General features: G+C 45.1%; 1 protein-coding gene and 1 long non-coding RNA gene across 2 annotated transcripts; both read left to right on the top strand.

Moving 5' to 3' along the window:
* LOC139039105 (uncharacterized) lies at positions 1-6078 on the top strand. The gene is made up of 3 exons (XR_011492295.1): positions 1-167; positions 494-823; positions 5230-6078. It is a non-coding gene; the product is annotated as an uncharacterized lncRNA (long non-coding RNA).
* Positions 6079-9669: 3591 nt separating this feature from the next.
* SNX11 (sorting nexin 11) lies at positions 9670-18334 on the top strand. Its single transcript, XM_020870788.2, is given in 8 exon segments — positions 9670-9932; positions 13225-13279; positions 13721-13807; positions 14099-14199; positions 15538-15633; positions 15861-16073; positions 16803-16965; positions 16967-18334. Coding segments are annotated over 7 exon segments (813 nt in total). The 5' UTR covers positions 9670-9932; positions 13225-13237; the 3' UTR covers positions 17078-18334.
* The last annotated feature ends 496 nt before the right edge of the window (positions 18335-18830 follow it).

Here is an 18830-nt window from a genome sequence, read left to right as displayed (position 1 = left end):
GTTCAGTGGTAAAGAACCTCCCTGCCAATGCAGGAGACGCGGATTGGATTCCTGGGTCAGGAAGATTCCCTGGAGGAGGAAATACCAACCCACTCCAGTATTCTTGCTGAAGATTCCCACGGATGGGGGAGCCTGGAGTGCTGACATACCACCTAGCACACACGCACGTAGGAGCAACTGAGCACGCACACTAATGTTCTTTTCCCACTTGAAAGAAAATGGATGGAGAAGGAAATGGCAACCCACTCCAGTATTCTTGCCTGGAAAAATCCATGGACAGAGGAGTCTGGCGGGCTGAAGTCCATGGGATTACATGACTGAGCATGTGTGCACGAGGGTGGAGGGAGATGGGTTGGTAGCAATAAACTGGTAGAACTAAAAAAAAAAAAAAAGAAAATGGAGGTGATCAAGCTTTCTTTCATCTCTTTTCTTCACATCACATTCGTGGGGTTTTTCCACCTCCCCCTTACTCTACATTTCCTTGTCCAATTAGGATCTAAACAGAACTTCTACCAAAAGGTGACCTTTTCCCCCTTACTTGGAATTCAAATATCCTTCTAATCAGAAGAAAAGGAGAAAGGAAACGAGTCTACTGCACTCCACCCCAGAAAGCAGGAATCTGCATTTGTATAACAGCTTTGCTGAGTCAGGTACTGTACTGGGTAAGTAGAGAACTGGGGTTCTAGAGAAATATTCTAGAACCCCTACCGGGTTCTAGAAAACTGCCATGTAAGAAGAAACCCAGCCTAGCAATATCATAAGAGTTTTCCTGAAAGACCTATGAGAGAGGCGAAGAGGGCAGTTCTTCTTGAGATATTTTTCGGTTGGGTATCTAAAAATTCATCTATTTACTCTCTCCTGAAGTACATTAGTTTGTTTTAGATAATTTCAGTGATAGAAACTTAGTTATACTATTACTTACTTATTATTGAGTGCTTCTTCCCCAGTTCTACAAATCTTAAGTCTTTGATTAATATTATTTAATCCTCTCTTTAAAAAGTGTGCCTGGGGGGACTTTCCTGGTGGTGCAGTAGCTAAGGCTCCATGTTTCCAGTGAAGGGGTCCTGGGTTCTATCCCTGGTCAGAGAACTAGATCCTACATCCACATGTGGCAACTAAGACCCCCACACAGCCAAATAAATAAATTTTTTCTTAAAAATTGTCACATTGCTATGTTAAAAGCAAAGTTATTTAAACCTGACATCAACCCTGGGAGGTGGAATTGCTATTTGCATTTTGCAGAAAAGTCTCAGAAGCTGCAGATAGTGTCCAATGGCATTAAGCAAGAAAGTGTTGGAATCAAGATCTGATGTTATTTCTAACTCCAAAACCATATTCCTGCCTGCATAAAATGCTGTTATCGCCAATTCCTCATACTGAGCTGAATCTGCTTCCCCATGGAAATGCCACCTATTTCCTTCCTTCTGGCTTCTGTAGCAGCACAGTTCTCTTCTCTAACTTAATTCCTCTTTCATATTGTACTTCTAGTATTGAAATTCAGCCTCCATGTTCCTTAAGTTCTCTCCTTTCTAAGCTAAATGTCACAATTTTCTAAACTGTATATCACAGGACAGCAGTTTCAGATCTAGTGCATCTAGTTTGTTAAATTCGGCCTCTTAGAAGCATATTTCAGAGCAGAGGAGCCATCACAGCCCTGGTGCTCTACATCTCTCCTGAGTTAAAGGAGTCAAAGGTCCCCTTCTCTTTTTAGGTACCAGAGCACTGGCTAGTTTATGCTAATCTGCAATCAATTAAGAGCTCTCTTGTTAATCATCTGTTCTGGAGTTCTGCCAGGGATGGATGTCAAACTCTCAAGCCTCCAAGCTTCTGCATTAACAACATCTTTTTTTTTGAAAGTCTTTTGGGATTAAATGGATTTAATTCTTTTCTTTTCCCATAAGAATGATGACATTTCAAACTATTCAGACCTGCTGGGTTTCTTTTCTTTCTAAGGGTAACGGGCGACTCAGTCATAATGATCCTGCTCGAGACAACATTTGAAGTGACATTGCTCCAGCAGGAAATATGTCTGTCACATGAAATTCCCCAAATCACAAGGAATGTGGGGAAAGGAGGAAGTGTGATGTTGCAAGACAAAGACTTGGTATCAGGCTGAACTGGATTCAATTCTGTCTCTATTATTTGCCTGTTGTGTAACTTTGGACAAGCTGCTTAACTTCTCTGAGCTTCAGCTCCCATAAAAATATAAAATACGAAAATGTAATTTAAGACCTAACATGAAGCATTTCTGTAGGATTAATAGTAATGTGTAAAGGGAATGGGGATTGGCACATAACTGGCCCTCAGTACACAGTAGTTATTTTAAGTACAGTAGATAGCTGCTTTTGAGATATGACTTAAGCAGTGAAGGAAATATAGGACTTTAAAAATATTTTCCTCTGCACTATCTGAAATTCTTTTTTTCCACAATTTAAAAAATATATAAAATTTTACAAATATTAGATACATTCATATTGTTGTATAACCATTGCCACCATCCATCTCCATAACTTTTTCATCTTGTGAAACTGAAACTATACCCATTAAACAATAACCCCTCATTCCTCCCTTCCTCCAGGCCCTGGTAATCACTATTCTACTTTCTGTCTCTACAATTTTGATTACTCTAAGTACTCCTCATATAAATGCATTCGTACAGTATTTATCTTTTTGTGACTGGCTTATTTCATTAGACATAATGTTCTCAAAATTCTCCAAGCCAGGCTTCAGCAATACATGAACCGTGAACTTCCATATGTTCAAGCTGGTTTTAGAAAAGGCAGAGGAACCAGAAATCAAATTGCCAACATCCGCTGGATCATCAAAAAAGCAAAAGAATTCCAGAAAAACATCTATTTCTGCTTTATTGACTATGCCAAAGCCTTTGACTGTGTGGATCACAATAAACTGTGGAAAATTCTGAAAGAGATGGAAATACCAGACCACCTGACCTGCCTCTTGACAAACCTGTATCAGGTCAGGAAGCAACAGTTAGAACTGGACATGGAACAACAGACTGGTTCCAAAGAGGAAAAGGAGTACGTCAAGGCTGTATATTGTCACCCTGCTTATTTAACTTATATGCAGAGTACATCATGAGAAATGCTGGACTGGAGGAAGCACAAGCTGGAATCAAGATGGCCAGGAGAAATATCAATAACCTCAGATATGCAGATGACACCACCCTTATGGCAGAAAGTGAAGAACTCGTTGACTGCAGCAACGAAATTAAAAGATACTTACTCCTTGGAAGGAAAGTTATGACCAACCTAGACAGCATATTAAAAAGCAGAGACATTACTTTGTCAACAAAGGTCTGTATAGTCAAGGCTATGGTTTTCCCAGTGGTCATGTATGGATGTGAGAGTTGAACTATAAAGAAAGCTGAGTGCTGAAGAATTGATGCTTTTGAACTGTGGTGTTGGAGAAGACTCTTGAGAGTCCCTGGGACATCAAGGAGATCCAACCAGTCCATCCTAAAGGAGATCAGTCCTGGGTGTTTATTGGAAGGACTGATGCTGAAGCTGAAACTCCAATACTTTGGCCACCTGATGTGAAGAGCTGACCCATTTGAATAGACCCTGATGCTGGAAAAGATTGAGAACTGGAGGAGAAGGGGACGATAGAGGATGAGATGGTTGGATGGCATCACTGGCTCAATGGATATGGGTTTGGGTAGACTCCAGGAGTTGGTGATGGACAGGGAGGCCTGGCGTGCTGCAGTTCATGGGGTCGCAAAGAGTTGGACACAAATGAGCGACTGAACTGGAATGTTCTCAAGGTTCATATGGACATATGTTGTACCACATATCAAAATTTCCTTCTTTTTAAGGCTGAAGACTGTCCCATTGTTTGTATATATCAGATTTTGCTTATCCATTTATCTGTTGTCAGACTCTTGAGTTGCTTCCAGGTTTTATGGTATACAGCTATCTCTTCCAGATCCTGCTTTCAATTATTTTGGTTACATAGCCAGAAGTGGAATTGCTGGATCATTAGTAATTTCATTTTTAATTTCTTAGGAAATCCACACTATTTTCCCAGAGACTGCAACAATTTACATTCCCAACAATTGCCCAAGTGTTTGAATTTCTCCACACCTTCATGGTTTATTGTATTGGTTTCTGTTTTAATAGCAGCCATCCTAATGGTGTGTGAGATTCTTTGTTTCATTTCGACTACTTCTTGAAATTCTATTGTTAAAGGTTTTCATTCATTTGGGGTTAACAAGCATTCTCTTTTAAAAGGCAAATATACTTTAAAAGGCAAATATACTCTCTTATCTCCTCTGGTCAGACTGATTCTCAGTGACTTGCTGGTAGTAACTGGACTTAATTACCTATACTTCTCAAATCACACACCCAGAGCCTTGATGTGACTGGTTTTTCTTTTTTCTTTTTTTTTTTTTGTAACTGGTTTTTCTTAAGGGATCAATACTTAGAGTGCTGTGACATGCCTGCATTTCAAATACAATAAGGATTCGCCTTATTATCCAGTGTTAGAAATTAATGTTGAAAAAAATAAGACAGAGACGGGGCACTGCCTGTTTGTGAAAATTATTTAATGAATTTATTTAAAAACATTTATTGAGTAATATGTGGTGCAGTGATGTCAAGCTCTTATATTTTTTAGAATTTCAAGCTCCAGAAGGCCAAGATATTTTCCTGTTTGGCTCACTGCTTTACTTTTAAAGCCTGAGACTGTGCCTAGATTATCGAAAGGGCTCAGTGTTTGTTATGAATGAGTGGATATATTCTACAGATATATTTTATGGTTCTCCAAATATAGTCCACACACTCTGGGAGTGCCTAAGATGGTTTCAGGGAGTGTGCATGGTCAAACCTACTTTCATAATATTATTAAGACAATATTTGGTCTTTTTCATTGTGTTGGTATTTTCACTGATTGTACAAAAGTGGATGAAACTGCTGGCATCTTAGCATAACTCAAGGCAGTGTGGCACCAACTTGTACTATATTTATATTCTTCACTGCTACAATGCAATAAAACAATTAAGAGTCCACTTTCACTTAAGGGTGTCCATGATGAAGCAGTACAAATGATTAATTTTATGAAATCTCTCCTATCTTTTTAATGTTCTATGTGATAAATGTGACATGTACATAGAGCAGCTCTGCTAATTACTGAAGTATATAGTTGTGCAATTGTCTGAGAATTGAACTAGCTGCTTTTTTTTCATTAAATACCTTTTTTTTCCTTTTTTTAAAGAATAACAAAAACTAAGGTCATTCCACTTGGATATTTGGACAAAATGGACCTGTCACTTCAAGGAAAATGACTGAAAGAAAGTATTTCTGCCAATGACAAAATCTGAGCTTTCAAGCATAAATTATACTTTTGGAAAATGTGCTGAAGTAGAGCAGAATATGCCACCCATAAATATGGTACATTGGCATGTGGATTATTTTGAACTGAAGGCAGTAACACCCAGCAGACTTAGGAAAACCTTTTACCTGGTTGGACGGCATCACCGACTCAATAAACATGAGTTTGAGCAAACTCTGGGAGATAGTGAAGGACAGGAAAGCATTGTGTGCTGCAGTCCATAGGGTTGCAAAAAGTTGGACACGGCTTTGCAACTGAACAATAGCAACAACTACCCAACAGAATTTAGATAGGAGGCGTGCATTAAAAAAAGAGCTCTTGCCAGAAATAATTTTTTTTTTTAAACCTGAAAGACTTTCTCAGAAAGACTGGGTAAACTTCTAATTACCAAATATCTACTCTCTTTCTAGTCCTGTGAATTGCCATCCTTTTTTGAAGCTCCAAGCCCCTATCCTAGTCTTCATCTCAGGATGGTAAAGAAGTCTCCATTGCCTAACTTACCCTTGGGTCTCATTTTTATGGGTTTCTCCTAAGTACGAAGTTGGTTTTTCTCCCATTACTTTGGGAGAAAGACATTACTTTGTCTCACTTCAATTTAATTAGTAGACCAAGAAAAGAACATAGAAATAATGGGAAAACTTTTCTGTTCTACAGGAAAATGCTGTATCCACCAGTGAGCTTGATGGCTTCACAAGATTGATGAGATTACTGATGATTTGAATAAATGTGATTTTTAAAAGGCTGAATAATGAAATGCATCAATATTTGGAAGATCTGGGGGACTTCCCTGGTGGTTCAGTGGTTACGACTTTGAGCTTCAAATGCAAGGGGTGTGGGTTCGATCCATGGTTGGGGAACTAAGATCTCACATGCCTCCTGGCATGGCCAAGAAAAATAAAAAATATTTGGAAGATCTGCATAACTCAGGAATATTTTCCAGATGGTTTCAGATTTCCCATTGCAACTAACTTTTAAGGAACTACCATTTGTTGAGTTTTGCTAGTAACAAATAAGAGTACTCAGAAGCCCTGCTTGGGCCAGCACTGAGCTGCTCTAAAGCTGGCCAGGCAGCTCTGGCTGTCAACGTGCACCCTGCTAGAGCATCTTGCTTTGTCTCGGCCCCTGGTCGAGAATTAAGCTCTCCCCTGTGTTATGATGGAAGAAGTAAGGAAGACCTGCCTTTTAAGTGCAGAGCCCTGTCAAGACTGAAAGAAACTCCTGCTGTGTCCTTTTCACCTATTTCAAAGGGGATATTAGCAGCATGCACTTTCCAGGACACTTCTTCAGAGCTCTGGGCAATGTCAAGAGCCCCCAACCAGCCAGAGCAGAGAGATGATCCTGAGGAATGTTAAGAAAATCTATTTCCCCAGTGATGGTGGACTTGCCAGTACCAGCTTTGAAGTTGGAAAAAGCCAGTCTCCAGAGAGAAAGATCTGTCCTTTTACTGAAAACTTTGGTGTGAATTTCTTTTCCAAATCTGTTTATGATTTTCTACTGTGAATCCACAGGACTAGAGGCATCACTGTCCTTTTTCTGCCACAAAACAGGGTTGAGTCCAGAGCAACTTTCCCTGGTGGTCCAGTGGTTAAGATTTTGTGCTTCCAATGCAAAGGGCATGGGTTCGATCCCTGGTTGGGGAACTAAGATCTCACTTGCTCTGTGGCATGGCCAAAAATAAATAAATAAATAAAGAGCTGTTCAGGAATGGGGATCATAGAGGCTCATATGCCCTCACCCACTGCCCTCCTTCTTAGAAATCAGCCATCTTACTCTCCATCAGTGGTGTCTTCCACATCAAGACTGACCACATGGTACCACATGGGATAGTCCCACTACAATTCCAGCCTGATGCTTTCTAGCCTTAACCAGACTATGGTCAACTTCCCTCTTGTCTCTACCAAAAGCAAAATGGAAGTAGGGTGGGGGGCAAGATCCATTAAGAGTGTCTGGAAGCTGGACACTCCCTGCATCCTTCAAGTTTGGAAGGAAGCTGAAAAATGTCTCTAGCTGGCCCTGAGAAATGAGATACTTTCACCTGGAAAATTTGATCCCTCAATTTCAAAAAAGTGATCCCAAATGAAATGGTTGGGCAATCTGAGAAGTAACTTCTTGCAAGTTAGTAAGCAAACTGCCCCATCCCAAGAAGGACCTACACTCAGTTCTGTATCCAGAACATTCCTCAGAAGAGCTCCATGACTTCCTGGCTGCCCTCCCTCTGAGGAGGAGGACCCTGGCATCCCAACCTCCACAGATGCTCATCCTTACCAGACAGCCTTCTGCAGGTTGCCGTCATCATGGAACGTTTCTTGTAGTTCTTCCACCATGAGCAACATCTGGGAAACAGTAACTTTCTTTTTAGCACAGAACCATTGGGCCACTTGTGCAGATCCCACGGCATCTTACACGAATTGGAGGTGAGAGGCATGGCTGGGTCCAAGACTTGGCAGCAGGACTTCCCTTCAGATTGTTCCAGAACAAGTTACGAATTTCTCCAAAGTCCTTCCTCTCTCCAGTGTGGGAGGCAGCCTGGTGTCCAGTGTGAGCTCTGTACTTACCAACCCTGGAGACCCCCTGCCGCCAACAGTCCCCACGCACACCCCACCTGCTCCCATGTAACAGCTCAGAGAGTGAGTAATAAGACATTTTGGATTAAAATTTAAAAAGTATCCACAATTATCAGAGAAGGCTAAAGATACTTCTCCCTTTTCTAGCTGTGTTATCTGCATGAGACCAGATTTTCTGGATTTCCTTGTCCAAAAAACAGTACAATGAAAGAATGGGGAAGCACATGGGAATTTGCAAAACTGTAATATAATGCCACTCTGCTCAGAGGGTCTTCCCAGGTGTCTCAGTGGTAAAGAATCCGCTTGCCAATGCAAAAGCCACAGGTGACAAGGGCTCTAGTCAAGGGCCAGGAAGATCCCCTGGAGGAGGAAATGGCAACCCCTTCTACTAACCTTGCTGGGAGAATCCCATGTACAGAGGAACCTGGAGGGCTACAGTCCAAGGGGTTGCAAAGAGTCAGACATGACTGAAGTGACTGAGCAACCATTCAATAATTTTTTTAAAAAAGTGTAGTTATATTTCATGAAATATATTATGTCCACATGTAATGGTTTACTATTAGTTCTGTGAAAGTCACTCAGTCGTGTCTACTCTTTTCGACCCCATGGACTATATCGTCCATGGAAATCTCCAGGCCAGAATACTAGAGTGGGTAGCCTTTCCCTTCTCCAGGGGATCTTCCCAACACAGTGATTGAGTCCAGGTCTTCTGCATTACAGGCGGATTCTTTACTAGGGAAGCCCCATTATTGGCTTTGTGTGCTGTGCTTATTCGCTCAGTCATGTTTGACTCTTTGTGACCCCATGGACTATAGCCCATCAGGCTCCTCTGTCCATGGGGATTCTCCAGGCCAGAATACTGGAGTGGGTTGCCATGCCCTCCTCCAAGGTATCTTCCCAACCCAGGGATCGAACCCAGGTCTCCCGCATTGCAGGCAGATTCTTTACCATCTGAGCCACCAGGGAAGTCCATTATTAGCTTTAGGTGAATTAATAAGTGCTTTTAAATTTCTCAATTTAAATGTCCAATCCAGTGAACATCCCACATAAACAAAAGCTCTTTGGGAGTCCATAATCATTTGTAAGAATGTAAAGGGATCCTGAGACAAAAACGTTTGACAAAAGTTGCTTTAAGTGCACCTTACGTTCTGAGCTATCTGCACCTTATTGAAGAGGAAACTAAGAAAAAGATTTAAGACCAGTTTAGGGCCACATGGTCCTGCAGTGCTGGGTATTGCGCCCAGATCTTCTAACTCCAGAGCTTGTATTTGTGACTGTAACTTTCCCCTTGAAATTAACCTTTGCCAAGACATTTAAACAGTATTAAAAAAAAAAAATCTTCATCATAGTCAACGGATTCTTCCTTCTTTACTGACTAGCTGCGCGATCCTTCCTTATGTTTGTCTCTCAAGTGAACGAACTTGCAGTGTTTGCAGGATTGTCCGCAGTTCGGTTTTCGCTAGGACAATCGAGTTTTCGAATCTGAGTGGGCGACCCCTTGATAATTCCGCCGGGGAACCGAAACCTACAGGGTTCAAATGGGCACTCTCTCCAGACTGAGAGAGGCTCCTACGTTCCTGACTCTCCCACGCTCAGCACCGCTGAGCAATCCTTCACACCTCTCGGCTCCTGGACCCACTTTCAGGCTTTCAGGGACGCTTCTTGGCTACTGATTGGCTGAGCTTAACAACAATGGGCGGGACGCGGCTCCGGATTGGACGTCAGAGCCTCTTCTCCTCCCCTCGCTCTCGTCCCCCAAGCAGCGCCCCAAGGGAGAGGTGCGGGAGCCAGATTCCAGCCAGGGCCTGGGCGGTGCGGAGTGCACCGCCACGAGAGGCGCCTGCCACTAAGAGCCAGGGCCTGCGGGGGCGGGGCGCCCTGGGCACCAGGGATTGGCGTGCCCGCAGCCTTCTCCCGTCGTGCACCGGGGCGCCGGCCGCTCACCCGGAAGGAGAAGCCGGGACTCTTACTATATGGTGGGGCGCTGGCGGTGTCGTTGTGGGGAGTGGGCGCTGCTCTCAGGTGAGGGGGCGTGGAAGGAGTCGCGGGGAGTGGGTGCTATTCTCTGGTAAGGGCCATGGGTTTGAGCGTCAGCAGTGGTGCTTGAGGTGGGGACCTTGCTGGACATCCTAGGAAAGGAGCAGCCTCACCTCCCGGGATGAAGACGGGTGCTTGGTCCGGATCCAAGGAAGGAAACCTGGCTTTCCATTTATTTTTATAAAATATATAAAGCATCTTTCCTTCCCACCCCCCACGCTTATTAGGCAGAGGGGAATAATTGGCTCCTTGTTCGTAAGGAATACAGGAGTTTGCTACGTTGACCCAAACGCTGGGACTAGGAGTCATGGCAAGTACTCTTCGGGGACACGGGAGGCTCTTGGCTAGATTGTGGTTGCCTTTGTTACTTAGCTGCAAGTAGAAGGAGTGGCAAGTTACAGATGAACAAAAGGATGGAGCAGAGCTGCTTGGCTGAGAACGGGCTGATGTTGGTCAGACCTGGGGGAGCTACTTATGCTACTTGTGGGTGTTTAAGAAGGAGAGCTTTTTGAGTTGCTATACGGCACCAAGGCTGAAGAATGAGCAAGAAAGGATGGGAGTCTCGGCGGCTTATATACTTTTATCACCGGATTTGTTTTTTAACATGTCTTTTGAAGTTTTAGAAAGTATTGAAGTATTAGTTTAAATGGGAGTGAAAATTGTGGAGCTAAAGCCTTGACTTGCTGCTTGGAATTGTTTAGACAGCGGAAAGCCTTACAGGTTACTTTATAAATAGCGAACAACTGGATTTCCCCCGGAGATACTGGTGCTGGTACAGGTGGAGAAAATAAACTTCAGACGTGATTGAAAGGGCCCAGGAAATGTAGTTAGCGCTGCATAAGTAGCTGAGAGGGCCACTGACTCTATCCTTAGTTGGGTGACACAGGGATCCATCTCCCAGATCATAGAGCTAAAATTAAGAACTTCCTCTTTTCCCTCCAAGGGCAGAAATGCTTCATTTCCTCCTGAGGAGTGGCATCTACAGGGAGGAAGCTGATGGAGAATAGTAGTTGCTAGAAATTGTTACTTGAAGTCTCGGTTTTTGTGTTTGTCCAGTGTTTTTAAGGAAAGTTACATTGGAAACTAAGTGCCCTTTAATCTTAGGATTAAGTGTATAGCATCTTGGGGGTCCTCGGACTCCCCCCCCCCCCCCGATTTTTTTTTAAGCCAGTTTATAGCTGTTTGTTTCTAAGTGGTGTGAGTTCCAAAAGAGAGGAGAGACATTTGCTCTCAGAGCCCTTGGCTCACTCTTGTTGAACCTGAGAGTGATGACCATTTAGTTACTAAATTATGGTCCTGAATTTGGCAAACTTTTCAAGGCCCTGGAGATTCATGAGCTTCACTTAGTGTGCGGATTTCCTTATCGTCACCTTTCCTGCCCTTAATTTTGTGGAAAGACACTTCAGTGTATTTAACTCTGCTCCTGTGCTGGGAATATACCAAATGTCTGAAATGAGAAAAGAAAAAAAATTTTTTTGTTTTAATCTGAGGAGATTAATTGTTCACGGTGAGTCAACTTGCTCTCTTTGGTTACAGCCATTAGACTGCTTACATCCAGGGTGTTCTACATCAGTTGTTATGGAATTGGGATTTCCCACCTTTCAGTTCAGGGTCCCTTCTTGGTAGTGACTGCATCAGATGAAAAGTCAGAATGTCAGCAAGTATACTATTTAATATGGCACTGCAATCACAGCATTTCCAGTTTGCTGGGCTGTGTAGCCCAGATTTGTCCTATATCATGCAGCTTTATCTCTGCATGCAGTGTCTGTGTGTGGAGAGACCTTCTGGTATTCTAGAAAAGATTGGGAAAGCTGTGTGCCCTGCTAATTTTGTGGTGTAAACGAGTTCCTCCCTTCCTGAAATGTTAGCCTTGTGTTAGCACAACATAAAGTAGAAGGAAACTCATTACATGCTCTCCTAATGGTAAGGCAGAACTAATAAGAGAATGTGTTTAAAATTAATTGTGGGACTGTAAAAATGAGTGGGTGTGTGAATGGGCGTGGGGGGAGGACAGGGAGAGCTTAGAGATAGTCTCATTTTCCCAGGAGCCAGCCTGGATCATTTGTTGGCAGTACATATTGGCTGAAGTCAGTTTTCATTTCAAGGTAAATTGGAAAGGGAAATTAAACCTTATTGTTCCGCTCTTAAGAGAGGAGAAGGGGGTGGAGGCAGCAGCCAGAGTGGATGCTGGTGAAGTGGTTCTAGGAGTAACAAGATTAGTGCTGTATTTTAACAGAAGGTGACATCATGGGCCCCTTTGGACTTGAGTAACCCTGTACCTCAGCCTTCATGGTCCCCTTGTTGGAGTGGGCGATGTTGCTGCGCATGTAAACTGCCACACTGGGGGAAATCAGTGGCTTAGGCTTTAATGAATCTTTGCAAAGGAGCGGAAAACATCCTGAGTCGACCTGTGCAGCTCTGGGGTGCTTGGGCAGAGGTACAAACCGCATGTTGAGAGGAAATGATTAGAACCATTGGCTTGGGTTCTGGAAATGGAATTAGCTAAGAGAAGGTCACAACCGGGCAACCCGCTCAGGTGCCCCCGGAACTCTCCAACTCAGATCTGCCTCTGGGTCCTGTGTGTGCTTAGCAAGACAAAGGGAGGCAGAAGCCTCACCCTTTGTGGGGTTTGGGTTTTCTCTAGATAGCCAGGAGGGGGCGATGTTAGGCTCAGTTAGAGAGTTGTGCTGTGTGGGCCCAGCAGTTCTCAGGCAGAAAGGTTTTAGAGCTCAGCCTGCCAGTTCTGGCCGCCTGGGGTGACATCATTGACCTGAGGGTGTTTTGGCTAGAGGTGGCCTGGTTCAGAGTCCCTGCCATGGTCTGAGAAGGGAATAAATCTCTCAGGGCTTTAGCTTGGCCCCCTGCTCGTGTGGGCAGGGGGTGGGGGGGCTTCCCCAATAGCTCAGCAGGTAAAGAATCCTCCTGCAACAGGACACGCAGGAGACATGGGTTTGATCCCTGGGTTGGAAGATCCCCTGGAGAAGGGAATGGCAACCTGCTCCAGTGTTCCTGCCTGGAAAACGCCAGGGACAGAGAAACCTAATGGGCTACAGTCCAGAGGGTTGCAGAATCTGACATGACTGAGCGACTGTGTACAGTAGCTCCTGTGGGGGGATTTTTTTGCTTCCTCTTAAATTTTACACAAGAACAAAAGAAGTTGCCTGGATTTCCCCAGCGGGGGTCGATTAAAAATTTTCAGGGTTTTGCCCTGCCAAAGAGAGGTGAGTGTAGATGCATACTAACATAGATTGATCCTGTATCTCCTGTCTCTCATCAGATGTTTTCTTCCAATGGGCTTTTGGTGTAGGATGTTGGAGAACCAAGAGCAGGAGGTAAGCATGTGATTTCCAGGGAACATCTGGATGAAAGCTTGAGGGGCTTTGGGAGATCCAGATACTGCTTGGTGGTGGTGTTCTGACAGTAATACCTTAGTGGTTCTGTTGTTCTCAAAGTCAAGCAAGAAGAGGGAAGTCAGTAGTGAAGGCATGACTGAGAAATGAGGTTCCATTTTCACTAACTTTATTCATCGGAAGGTACTAGAATGTAAGCTTCATAAGTGCAAGGATTTTTGTCTCTTGTCCTTGTTCTGCCGCCAGTGCCTTCGCATGGTACCTGCCACATAGAGGGTGGTCAATAAATATTTGCTGAATTGAATGAATAAATAAACAAACGAGTGAAAGTTGGCATAGAGTGGAGTACTCTGGCCGCCTGTGTGTTGGAACCACCTTCCTATGTGGCTGAGCTGAAGCTGAAGGAGCGTTTCTTACCTCTAGGAGGTGATCACTGTGCGTGTTCAGGACCCCCGAGTGCAGAATGAGGGCTCCTGGAATTCTTATGTGGATTATAAGATATTCCTTCACGTAAGTGTATCCGACTTTGATATTGGGATCAATATACCTTTCAGGGCTGAGGGCCGGTCCTGAGGCAGAACCTGGTTATGGAGGTACTGACAGAAGAAAAGGAAGGAGAGGACAGAGAGCCTGGGGTCTGCCTGAGTTGTCTTCAGGCTGCTGGGTGGCGCTGTGCTCTGCTTGGATCCCCTTGATTGGGACTGTGGCCTGGTGACTTGAGTCCTTGGTGAGAGGGATGATGGGGAGTTTGTGTGAACTTGGGCTTTTCCACCAAACCCTTTCACATGCTTTCTCCTGTAGACAAACAGCAAGGCCTTTACCGCCAAGACGTCCTGTGTGCGCCGCCGCTACCGGGAGTTTGTGTGGCTGAGAAAGCAGCTCCAGAGAAATGCAGGTTTAGTGTGAGTTCTCTTATTTCCTTCTTGGGTCAGAGACTGGATTCTTAGGTTCTTCCTTGGCAACTGGAGTTTACAATGAAGAAAACTTGGCAGCATGCCAGGTACTAAGGTCATTGAGAAATGTGTTCTTAAATCATGTTTTCAAGTCAGTGAAAAAAAGTAATGACAGAGTTCTCATTTCTAATATTTTGACCTAACAAAGCCAAACAAGTCTAAAGAACGTTTTTCTTTTTTTATATGCATAGGACTAAACGGAGGTACTGCTGACTGTGTAAATGTGCTTCACTGGTTATCAGGAACTTTTTAGCACCTGAACTAATTTGACACATGGTGTTCCTGTCGGTTTGATATGTAAAAATTGTGATTTTTTTACCCCCTTCTTTTTTGTGTAGAGACCTTTATCCAGAGTTACCACAGGCTGAGAGCCATAGGACAAGCACTGTTGTTCACTCCTCACCTACAGGAGGAGGGCAGATAAGCCCTAAAACTGGAGGCAGTTTATGACAGTGCTTCCAACGCAGTGTGGTTGCTGAGTGCTGTGGGGACTTTGTTGATGACCAAGCCAGTTCGTTAACATGTGGGATTGATGAGGCTATTGTCATGAGTCAAGCCTTCATAAGCCAATTGGAACTTCCTCTGAACAGATCCTGCATCCTCTAGTCTGGCCTGTTTTTTTTTTTTTTTTTTGGCCTGTTGTTTTTAAAGCATGTGCCATGCTTCACAGGAGAAGCTAGGGAGGCCGGAAGAGTTTGTGGATGAGTTGTTGCAACTTGATTACTTTTAGAAAATTCCAAACATGTGATCTTCCGGGACTGGAGATGGTGGCCTTAATTTCCACACCCATACCCAGCATCCTCCATGTCTCTATGTCCACATTTCTTCCTTTTGAAATAGTAGTTGAAAGAAAAAAAAAAAAAAAGAAGGAAAAAAAAAAAAGAAATAGTAGTTGATGGTGGGAGTGGGTTTTGTAAACAGTGTAGTCTAGCAGCATGGAGTTTGTAAGTCTTAGACTTGGTTCAAATACCAGCTCTGCTGCTTACTTACTAGCTGGGTGACAAAGGGAGATTTACTTGTCTGATTCTATTTCCTTACCATTAAAATGGGTACGCTGACACCTTTCTCACAGGGTTTCGAGGAGGATAAATGAAGTAAGGTCTGTAAACGTTTAGCACAGTCCCTGACACCAGGCGTGTCATCAGTGTTAACCCTCTGCCCCTGCCCTCTTATCAAATGCTATTTGTGTTGATTTGTGTCTCTTCTTAGGGGATTTCCTTGATCAGGGACTGGAGTGACTGGGATATTACTTATCTTGGGTATGTGTTACATTGTGTGATCCCACAGGCCTGTACCTGAACTTCCTGGGAAGTCAACCTTCTTTGGCAGCTCGGATGAGTTCATTGAGAAGCGACGACAAGGTCTGCAGCACTTTCTTGAAAAGTGAGTGGACTTGGCGGGCTGGCACTTGCCTCCTGGAGGGGATGGCAGGGGTGTGTGTGCTGTGCAGAATGGCCCCAGGAGCATACAGGCATGTTTGTGTCAGATGCTTTTCTTGCACCCTTGTGCCTTCAGCACTCACTCAAGCCGGAAGGCCTTCAGAGGATGGGGCTGGGGACGGCTGCTATGAGGCGTGATGCTTTGTGGTGTTCTACCTGTGTTTGCTCCAGGGTCCTGCAGAGTGTGGTCCTCCTGTCAGACAGCCAGTTACATCTCTTCCTGCAAAGCCAGCTCTCAGTGCCTGAAATAGAAGCCTGTGTACAAGGCCGAAGCCCCACGTCTGTTTCTGATGCCATTCTTCGCTATGCTATGTCGAACTGTGGCTGGGCCCAGGAAGAGAGACGGAGCTCCTCTCACCTGGCTAAAGGAGACCAGCCTAAGAGGTAAATGAATACTCTTTTCTGAGACACCAGTGGCTAGGATTACTGTAACCTGGGCCAATGAGGTGTCCATCGGTAGAGAAAGTAAGGTCACGGCATTGGTGGCCTTTCAGGAGGGCCCTGTCATCCCATGCATGAGGGCCTTGGGTCTGTGCTGACATCCCTGGGAGATGGCTCTCCTATTGCAACCTGGGGAGAAAGAAGATAAGGCTCTCTTGTTTGTTTTGTTCTTTATCCTCTCCCCCAACCCCCGTTTTCCTTAAATACCAACTTTATTGAGATATATTCGTATACCTAAAACTCACCCTTTCACGTACAGTTCAGTAGTTTTTGTTCATTCACGAGGTCGTGCAGCTATCCGTCACCACAGTCAGTTTTAGAACATTTTCATCACCCCTTGTGCCTATTAGCAGTGACTCCCCACACTCCCCAACCCCAAGCCCCAGCTCTTGGTAACCAGTATCTACTTGCTGTGTGTGTGTGGATTTGCCCATTCTGGACATTTCACACAGATGGAGTCATACATGTGGTCTTTGTGACAGACCTCTGCTGCTGGCACCGTTTCCTGGTGCATCCGTATTGCAGGGCATTTCAACACTTGATTCCTTTCTGTGGCCAAATACTGCTTCCTTGTAAGAATAGGCCTCCCTTGTTGTCCGTTCACTTGTGTTTGTCTGTTGATTTTTGTTCACCTGTTCATGCCCTCCTTTTCCCTTTCCCACTTTTTTCCAGTTGTTGCTTTCTCCCAAGACCCGGCAGGAGGAGCTCTCCCTCACCACCTCCCGGGGAAGAAAAGGATCAGTTTGAGGTGTGGGCTCCTGTGGTTGACTCTGAGGCTCCTCCCTTGGAGAGCCCCACTCTCCCACCCACCTCCTCTCCATCATGCTGTGGTTTTAGCAAGACCTGATGAGGGAATCTCTGCTTCTCAGCCTGTGAGGAGAGTCCTGGGAGGGGACCATGCTGTGCCTTTGGACCCTGGTCAGTTGGAAACAGTTTTGGAAAAGTGAGCTCTGCTCGGAGCTCTGGGTTCTGCTTTGAGGTGGATGAAGGCGATGCGGGCAGTGAGACTTGCTCAGCTGGGGTTAGGCACAGGCTGGTGGGGGAGGCTGGGCAGCTTCCTGTTTTACCATGGCCTCTGCTCAAGTTGGTTCTGTGGAGATTGGTCATAACTCCTCAGGCTTCTTCCATAGGGATAAGACACTGTGCAGATGTTTGTAAGTTAAGCACAAGACCCAGGAGTTGTTGGTTCTGAGCCAAACCCCATATTTACTCTCCTGGAAGCTGATTTCTTTAGATCTTTGTTAATGGGCCCAGGAGCTCAGGTGACTGGTTTGGGGACCGTAGGTGGCAGATTTTAAGCTACCTTATCAGAGATTGCTCCAGCAGAAATGCTTGTGTTTCTGTTGTGTCATAGTATTCCAACTGGCTATGTTTTTGCCGAAGCCCCTGGAGCACTGGTTTCTGGGAGGCTGGCCTCTTGCTACCTCCTTGCATGGACAGTGCGGGGTGTGGGGGGTGTGAATATTTTTTCTCCCACCTCCTTTCTTTTCCTCCGCTCATAACCACTGAATGAGATGGTGCTGTGACTCCTGTCATTGGGGTTTCCTGCCCATCCCGGGACCTCGGTCTGGCTGTATGGGGCCTGAGACATGTGAAATAGCTCGTGGCCGTCCACAGAAAAGAAAGGTTTGGTCACAGCCAAAGGACAGGGAACGGTTCAGGGGGCTTTGTTTTGGGAAAGATACCCTGGACTGTCCCTGCCTCTCTGGTTATAAAGCCGAGATGGACTGTCTTCTCTGCAGGGTTAGCGAGCTCCTTTCTTGTTTGAATCCTTTTCTTCTCCCTTAACAACAGCTCCCTTTCCCCAGGGCTTCAGCCACCTCGTGTCCCTCTGCTGTGTTGCAGGAGGCCGTCTGTTCAGTCCAGTGGGGTGTGGGGGCTTTGTTTCTGCCTGGAGAGAGGGCTCTGGGGATGGAGATGAGAAACAACACGCCTTCCTTCAGACAATGAGGCATCCTGCCCTCCTGCTGCCGTAATTCTCTCCTCTGAGAGCTGGAGCAGGAGGAGACGAGTGCCGCTGGCGTTCTGCTTATCTGCCCGGGCATCTGTGTGCGGTTCTTCTCCATCTCGCCTGCCCCTCCCTCCCCTGGCCCCCACACCCTGTCCGTGGGCTCTTCTGCTACTCGCCTATGCTGTGGGACTGTCATGGCATTTAGTTCAGAGTTGCGGGGCTTTGGCCTGAAATAAAATTCAAGTATTTAAGACTCTTGTTGCAATTGGTGTCTAACAAGCTGTAGCAGTGGAGGAGGGATTGAGGGCTGGCAGTAGTTACTTTCATAAATCATGAATTTATCAGCGTGGAAATAATGGTTCAGAACTGTGCGCGGCAGCGCTCCTGCATTGTGTGTGCAGCTCAAGTTCACCACTGGAGAAAGGATTGTCTTCCAAAGAGGCAGGATCCAGCTCTTCTCACAGTGATGGGCATGAACCTTGTTAGGTGTAATTTACCTGATGCTGCTTCCATCCTTGCAGCCTGTCTGAGGTGCCAGGTGCTGAAAGAGAAATAAAGTTTGTCAACAGGCAGATGCCGAGCCCTGGCTGGGACTCATCTCTCTTCTCTGCCTGCCTCCCCTGGGTCTCTCTTTTATATGATGCAGCAGAGCAAGGCGAGGAGAGAAAACCTACAGAGGCAAATCCAAAATGTCAAAAGAAGTTCATTTAAAAGGGGAAAAAAACTCTATGCACAGCCCTCACAAAAAC

This window comes from Odocoileus virginianus, chromosome 17 (genome assembly GCF_023699985.2).
Source record: "Odocoileus virginianus isolate 20LAN1187 ecotype Illinois chromosome 17, Ovbor_1.2, whole genome shotgun sequence".
Classification (NCBI taxonomy): Eukaryota; Metazoa; Chordata; class Mammalia; order Artiodactyla; family Cervidae; genus Odocoileus; species Odocoileus virginianus.
This window is presented reverse-complemented; position numbering and strand designations above follow the sequence as displayed.